This window comes from Prunus avium, chromosome 8 (assembly GCF_965620075.1).
Source record: "Prunus avium chromosome 8, drPruAviu1.hap1.1, whole genome shotgun sequence".
NCBI classification, from domain to species: Eukaryota; Viridiplantae; Streptophyta; class Magnoliopsida; order Rosales; family Rosaceae; genus Prunus; species Prunus avium.
In genome coordinates, this window is record NC_142291.1 from 29,415,991 (window position 1) to 29,423,824 (window position 7,834).

General features: G+C 37.5%; 2 protein-coding genes across 2 annotated transcripts; one reads left to right on the forward strand and one right to left on the reverse strand.

Moving 5' to 3' along the window:
• Positions 1–481: 481 nt before the first annotated feature.
• LOC148292501 (stress-induced protein) lies at positions 482–992 on the reverse strand. The gene has a single exon (XM_088245260.1). It carries the CDS (start codon positions 805–807, stop codon positions 553–555), a length of 255 nt encoding a protein of 84 aa, XP_088101386.1. The 5' UTR covers positions 808–992; the 3' UTR covers positions 482–552.
• Positions 993–6,317: 5,325 nt separating this feature from the next.
• LOC110765970 (2-oxoglutarate-dependent dioxygenase 19-like) lies at positions 6,318–7,775 on the forward strand. The gene is made up of 3 exons (XM_021969220.2): positions 6,318–6,721; positions 6,806–7,372; positions 7,448–7,775. Exons 1-3 carry the CDS (start codon positions 6,461–6,463, stop codon positions 7,691–7,693), a joined length of 1,074 nt encoding a protein of 357 aa, XP_021824912.1. The 5' UTR covers positions 6,318–6,460; the 3' UTR covers positions 7,694–7,775.
• Positions 7,776–7,834: the final 59 nt, after the last annotated feature.

Consider the following 7,834-nt stretch of genomic DNA (forward strand, 5'->3'; position numbering starts at 1 on the left):
CTTATCTCCTAAGATACAGCCACCACTTACTTACAATTGTAACTTTTTTTCATTTTACATTTCAAACTTCAAATTCAGTCGGCAATTAGACCAGTATTAACTAGTACATGCGTCGTTAAACTCCTTGCAGTTGCATAAAAATTTGAATGCAAACCCTTTGTGTCTAGAAACAATTCTGCACTAAAAATAGTTTTCAGTTCAACATTGGTCGTGTGTGTTTACTTTCTTGTCTCACCACAACAACTTCCAAAACCACAGCAAAGCTAGCTACGGTCATTTTGTCACAAAAACAACTTTGATGTATTTTATTTTTGATTGTTCGTTTGTTAAAAATAGTTTATGGTTTAATGGTTTATCCTGTTAAGGGAAAGCTTGGTTGCAATAATTAAACTTTTGGTTTATAAATAATTTCTTTAAATCCAAATGTTCATCCGCTAATAGCTTGCAAAAATATGATTAAAATAGAAAAACAAAAAACAAATACACATCAAATTCATAGTACATTTATATATATGCAAGATTAGACTAATATTTAAACATGTTTACAAGGTGTCACCAAGGCACAAAACGGTCCATAAGCAAACAGACTGTGGACTCTGAAAGCGTAGAGGAATCCAAGTCCCTCTGAATCTGAGCCATTCTGCTGCTCTCTTTTCTTGCTTCTTTCAGCACTTGTTGTTGTTCTTCAACCTCATCATCACCTTCTCCTTGTTTGCCCTTTGATGAAAACACCATTCGCTTCTTAGCCCCTACCTTGTCTTTCAGCTTTGCCAACTCACTCATCCAAACCTCCACCACTGCAGACATACTTGAACTACTTGAAAACTTGAAATTCTGGCTTGGTCTTGACTCTTGAGTTTGATCAAGGATGATGAGGAGAGCTGGCTATTATGCTTGGTGGGTTATATAGAAGAGGGAGAAAGAGAACGAGGGCCTTGCCCTTCATGTGGTTTGGATTGGATGAAAAATCAGTGTCACAGACAGCCGCTGGTTATAGGCTCGCACACAGGATTTAGTTTTAGGAATATTCCTTGGGAAGAGAGAGAGAGAGAGAGAGAGAGAGTATAAGTGGGGTATTTGAGTTTTGAGTGAATGAAAAGCTTCCTCGTGGGCACACGGATCTCTCTTCTTTAGATTGTGGCCGACTTGGCTTATTACTATTCAACAATAATATTCAATGGCATCTTAGTTTTTCTTTTGTCTGATTCCAACATTGTATTTCTCCGAAAGGCTGTTTGGAGAATTGTATTTGTAAAATTGGGGATCCACAATTTGGTGATTTTTCAGGTGAGAATCGAAGGAAGTTGGACCTGCTCAGCTCCAAAATGTTAACTTACCCCTCCACCACGTGTTTTTGTGGATTTAAAGAATTGCCCTTAATTCAAATCTTAAGCAAACTTCAATTTCCAAAATTAACTGTAAGTCCTTTTTTATACAAAACTTAAGTTCTGGTCCGGATTAATAGAGATACCATATTCATATTCATGCCAGTCTTTGTATGCCATTTTGGCTTATGAATAAAATCTTCGTTATAAAAAAAACTTAAGTTCTCTGGGTACGTAAAAGATCTCCAACTTGACAAAAGAGGATATTTTCGTTGATATTTTTCACTACAATCCAGTCAAATTTTCCTTTGGCTCCCTATACATGTTCGTGAAAGCTTCTTTAAATAATTTCGCAGTCACCTGGACCAGTGTTGACGTCATAAACACATGGTTTAGAGGCCTCTCTATGTGGGGCAAATATTATGTGATTGTAAGTCGATGACATTGCTAGCCATCTTGCTCATTCCTTAGTAGCTTTAAGTGACCTTAGTCGTAGCTTCGAGTTACGAAAAAACTTAGACTATATGCACATTATAATTTACGAGCAATAAAATAAAATAAAAAACTCAACTTGCTCATCTCTTACTCCATAGGTCCACCACCGAAGATAAGACTAAATATCTTCTGCACCAATAAAAAGTCAAAAGTGTAGAGCAAAGAAAGAACTCTTCAACAACTCCCAAGTGTGTGAAATTATGGGAGATATTTTGAAGCTTAATTGGATATTTTGGAAGATATATAGAAACTTGGTAGGGTATAAAGACTATATATAAACAATAAAGGAAAGCCAATAGTGTTGGAAGTTTGAATGAAATCCAAGACATCGTCCTTATCTATTACATGTCACACTGTCCTTTGAGCCATTAGTTGTCCTTATGCTAGATAAGGCTTGGGTGCCTTGAGTAGTGTCGTCTATTTGGGTGTCTTGAATTTTATGTTGGGTTTCTTCTCTATTATCAAAGCATATACAGAGAGAGGCCGCTCACGCTTCCGTTTATTTTCGTCCTTAAGGTTTTTGTGTGACATAATCGGTCCTGAAGATTACTTTTGCACCTCAAATTGGTCCCTACTATTAGTTTTCGTCAAATTTTCTGTTAAAATGCTGACGTAGCCCACATGTGAGCCCACAAATCCAATAATATAACACATAGCTTTAAATAATAAAAGATACAATATATTTTAAATACCCCCCACGTTCCTCACCCCTTCTTCCCTTCAACCACCATCCTCCTTCCCTGCAATATTTTTGAATGATTTTAGTTGTAGGACTCTAAATTTGTTTTGTTTTGAGCAATAAATTCGTTTTGGGAAGGTAGCAATTATGTCATGTACTCACTAATTTTTATACAATTTTATGAACCACACAAATTTTGATATGACCCAAATATATTTTAGGTTCTAAAATAGGCATAATCCGGCTTGCTTTATTGCCCCAGCCTGACCCACATATTCCAGCCCATGTGAGGGACCCTGGTTGGCTTAACATTAGCTTTAAGCCCTAATAATTTGGGCCGGCCCATTGATCACTCCTAAAGGAATTAATTAATCCAAACCCATCATCATCTACTAGAGAGATGAGAAGTAGACACAAGAAAAATGGACATTTGCACCATATTTTATGCTTATTTAGTTATATTAATATGTACATGATTGAAAATCTAATATACTTTACGAATGCCAAACCCTAGCCCCCTTTCTATCAAAAAACCCTCTTAGGGTCGTTTTCATTTTAAGAGGGGATGAAGTCATTGTTATTTCTTCCCTCTCCCCTCTTTTCTTCCTCCCTCTCTTCTTCCCTCATTTTCAGAGGCAAAAGGTTTTCGTCTTCATTTTGTTATGATTTTCTTTCAACCATCACAGGCGGATGCATATCGGCATCAGATATCCACCTGTGCTTCGGCGTCGAATCTCCACCACCGTCTTCTTTGTTGTTTTTTTATGTTCGGAATAAGTCACAGAGACTTTTTAGGTTCTCTATATAGTTTTCACCTCTTTTTTTGTGAGAGCTTTTCATCTCTCCTTTGTAAGAGTTTTTTTTGTATTGTTATGACTTTGTTTTTTCAAGCTTTTTCTCTTTTTGATTATTTTGTTAGTTTGTAATGGCCGCTTATGACTAGTTTGTATTGGTCCTTTGTGGCTAGTGGCTTTTTTGATTGAATTATGAACGCAATCCTAGAATTTCTCAACCAAAAAAAAAATCTAATATTATTTTAATGGTGGGTTGAGAATTTTTGAGATTTAAAGAAAAGTTGAAGTAATTAAGCTATCTCCAGCCATGGGCTATATCCCAAATATAGCCCTAAAATAATGCAAAACCCATCTCCAGTCAGGGGCTAAACAAAATGTTGGCCAAATTTGGAAGGCCACATTTGGCCCTTTAACCCTCCAACCGAGCCATATGTAGCCCAGCTTTGGCCGTAGCCAAATTTTTTGTGGGCCCCATGCATGTGCTTTTGAAAAAGATAAATTATCAAGTGTGGGTAAGAGCACAAATCATCTCGTGCAAATGCATATCCAACAGCCAACATTAAAAGCGCTGATGTCATTGATGACGTTAGCTGGATATATATATAGGACTATTCTCTAGTGTGGACGTCCGGAACTGCTTAATGTCCGGTCTTTATCGTTAAAAAAAAGCCACTAAAGCACACATAACAGCCTCCAAATTCTCTCTACAGTCCACCAATGAAGGAAAAGCCCAATCAAGAGGTGATGTTTGACTTTTAAGCATCGGCAAAGCAGGGTTTCTATTCTACCTTTACCAAGAAAAGTGATAAATGTGTTTAGGTTGATTTGTTAGCACAAAGAAGGCAAAAAAACAAGTAGTCCGGACGTTAGAAAAAATACAGACGCCCGTAGTAGAGAACAACTCTATATATATATATATATATATATATATATATATATATATATATATATATATATATACAGTCCCGTTCTCCTGGACCCCTGTAGTCCAAGGTGTTTGTGGTCACCCACCATTGGGAATGGAGCGCATTTCGTGGCCAGCCGTTTACCTCCATTGGGAGAGCTCCCGCGGCGAAAGGGATTAGTCACTGCTGTCGGCGGTGGATACCCTTGGGTCTCACCTAAAAAAAAGAAAATGAAATTTTATGTGTTTTAAAATAAATGTTTTCTCCACCCTTAGATTAAATCCAAGGGTGGGTGACCACAAACTTCTTGGACTACAAGGGTCCAGGAGAACGGGACTATATATATATATATATAAGTGTTTTAAAATGTTTTCAATGTTTTCAATTCATGTTTTCACACATACTTTTTAAATGTTTTAAATTCGTGTTATTTAAGAAAAAATTATAAAAAATTCAACACATGTCACTCGAAAATCATAGACTGAAAAATTATTAAGATTCCTTCAGGATAAGACGTGCCACATGGACACAAAATCTTGTTATATATGGAATATTGTCTCTAAATAATAGTTTAATTAAATTAAACAATACATAGTTGTGGGATGTATGAGTGTTGTACCATAGTTTTTCTCAAAATAATAAAATATGAAAGACCCTAAAATATAGCCCTGCATGGCTGGAGATGTAATAATTTAGCTCTGCACTATTCTTTAAAAAATTAATATTTTGGAGGGCTAAATTTTTAGCCATGGACTACATTTAGCCCTATGACTAGAGATGGCCTTAGAGCATCCACAGTGGGAGGGTGTATTTTTGGGGGTGTAAAGCCACTTTTACATCACCTTTACACCTCATGCCTTCAGGGGGTGTAAATACGCTTTTTGCTCCAATGGGGGTTGTAAAGCTACTTTTCTCCATTTTTCCTCTCCTTTTTGCAGCTAGGTCCCACCTGCAAGAGATGTAAAAAAAGATATACAATTGCATCTAAGTATACATCTCTAAGGTAGTGATGTAATTATACATTCATATACACCTCCCATTGCGGGTGATTCCGATTACAACAGGTGTATATTTAACATACACCCCCTTATACACCCCCCCACTGTGAATGCTCTTAGGAGGACCTACTAGATGAGGTATTTGGTTTTTGAACCAAAACTTGTTGTACTGTCCAAAGCTTGAGAATTAATTCTCTAAGTCATCTGCATGTTTCTTGTTGAAAACGTGAACCTTCTATTTCTCCTGATGGAAAGCGATGTCGTGAGAAATTAATTACATTGGTTTAATTTCTTCCAACTGCTACTATAACACTGTTGATCAAGAATTATGTCAATCAGATCGATTCAAAGCGTCTAGATTAATCTACAAAGATGAAAAAACTTGAAGGCTTAAGCCACTCATATGGTTCCAAAGGCCAATGAAAAGAAGGTTTTTCTATATGGTAGGTAATATTTTGAATGATATCTTTCTACTATTTTCAGCTCATGACCAAGAATGAAAAATTAGGTATGAAAATAAGGTTTTTCTCGCCGCCGTTTTTTTCTTTTTTCAAATGTTGGTGGGCTGTTGAACGGGATTGATGTCAACTTATTTATTTATTTTTTTCAATGATTTTTTTCTTTTTGGGTCAACAAGACATGACATTAGTGTCTACAAAAGCAACTTATGGAGACTTTTGGTGTCCAATTTAGTGTTAATATTACTTTAGTATATTGGGCACCAAAAGTGTCAATATAAACGTTTTTTTCGACACCAATGCCAATATAAACTCCTTTTGTGTTCCCAAATGTTGGTTGATTTTTTTTTTTTTAATTGACATGGCATGACCACATCAGTTGCCACATAAGGTGATCGGCTAATATAGTCAATCTTGTGTGTCAAAATAGCATTACTCTTGCCAAAAATGTAAGAGTAATGCTATTTGGACACACAATATTGACACACTTAGTTGACACCCGCTGATGTGTCAATGTATCATTCGATGAACAGAAAACGAGGAGAAAAGAAGAGCAAGTGATACATTGACACATCAGCGGGTGTCAACTAAGTGTGTCAATGTAGTGTGTCCAAATAGCATTACTCTATATATATTTTGCTTAAGCCAAGTCGTATTTTTACCCGGTGAAAGTTGAGATACTTGGCTCTAAAGTAGCTATAAATAAGAACCACTTCTTTCAAATAGAACAACTCATCACACTTTTGCTTCCCTCTCAATTTCTATCTTCTAATTACTGATCATCATCTTCTTAGTTAAGTTTAGAGATGGCTGAAGTTGCTGCTGCTCAAAGCACAGAGGTATTGAAAGTAACGAGCATCAAATCACTTGCTGAATCACCTGCTCTCAACTCTGTTCCTTCTGCATATGGCTTCACCATAAACCCCAACGATGAAGCAGATCCCAACGACCCTGAATTCGCAATTCCCATGGTCGACATGTCTCTTCTCACCTCAGGATCTCCAGATCAACGGTCAAAAATCATCCATGACCTCGTCAAAATTTGTCAAGAATGGGGCTTCTTCATAGTAAGTGGACATGCAAATATACATGCAGTTATATAATCAACGAATTAAAAAATTAACAACTTATTATAATCATGTGCATTGCAGGCCATTAACCATGGAGTCCCTGAGAGCCTCATGAAGGCGATGATCGAAGCATGCCATGGATTTTTCAGTCTACCGGACGAGGAGAAGAATGAGTTCAAATCGGGGAACGATGTGCTGGAGATGTTCAAGTATGGAACTAGCTATAATCTGGCATTGGATAAATTCCTTCTCTGGAGGGACTTCTTCAAGGTCAGGGTGCATCCCGAATTCTACTCCCTCTACAAGCCGGCTTGCTTCAGTGAGGTCTCAATGGAGTTCAGCAAGAGAGCCCGAGAAGTTGCGTTGGAGATAACAAGAGCAATCTCAGAAAGCTTGGGGTTGGGGCCAAACTACATACACAACGCCATGAACATGGATCGTGGCATACAAATGCTCGCCGCCAACTACTACCCGCCTTGCCCTCAGCCAGAACATGCAATTGGTATACCCCATCACACTGATCATGGCCTTGTCACCCTCCTCATCCAGAATGAGATGAAAGGCCTCCAAGTTGAGCACAACGGCAAGTGGCTCACCGTTGATGGCCCTCCCAACGGTTTCTTTGTCAACCTTGCTGACCAGATGCAGGTTTTTTAGTTTTTAATTTTTCTGAACTCAACATGAAATACAATAATTTATCTAAACCTGTTTGGTTTCTTGCAGATTCTTACTAATGGTAAATACAAGAGCGTAATGCATCGAGCCACCGTGAACAACAAAGCTACAAGGATATCGATCGCCATACCGCATGGACCATCTGTAGATACAATTGTTGCACCAGCTCCAGAGTTGTTGGAAAAGGAAGGCCAAGCTCCTAAATACCTTGCCATGAACTACAAGGAATATATACAGCTTCAACAAAGTGCCAAGAACTATATGAAGTCTGCCTTTGATCACATACGAGTCTAAGCTTTTTACAGTGGCCTAGCTTCGTCACGTTTCAACCATATTGAAAGAGCTGCAGTAGCTTCCCTTTTTCTTTTTTTTTCTTTTTTTAAAAAAAAAATTATGCCATCTCTGGTTTTTTATTTATTTATGATCTACTAGCCC

What these genes read in the sequence shown, in the direction of transcription:
- LOC110765970 (XM_021969220.2), top strand. Translation starts at nt 6,461, where the DNA reads ATGGCTGAAGTTGCTGCTGCTCAAAGCACAGAGGTATTGAAAGTAACG. An exon ending in AAGAATGGGGCTTCTTCATA is followed by an intron (nt 6,722 to 6,805) that starts GTAAGTGGACAT and finishes TGTGCATTGCAG; the next exon opens with GCCATTAACCATGGAGTCCC. An exon ending in ACCTTGCTGACCAGATGCAG is followed by an intron (nt 7,373 to 7,447) that starts GTTTTTTAGTTT and finishes GGTTTCTTGCAG; the next exon opens with ATTCTTACTAATGGTAAATA.
- LOC148292501 (XM_088245260.1), bottom strand. Translation starts at nt 807, where the DNA reads ATGTCTGCAGTGGTGGAGGTTTGGATGAGTGAGTTGGCAAAGCTGAAA.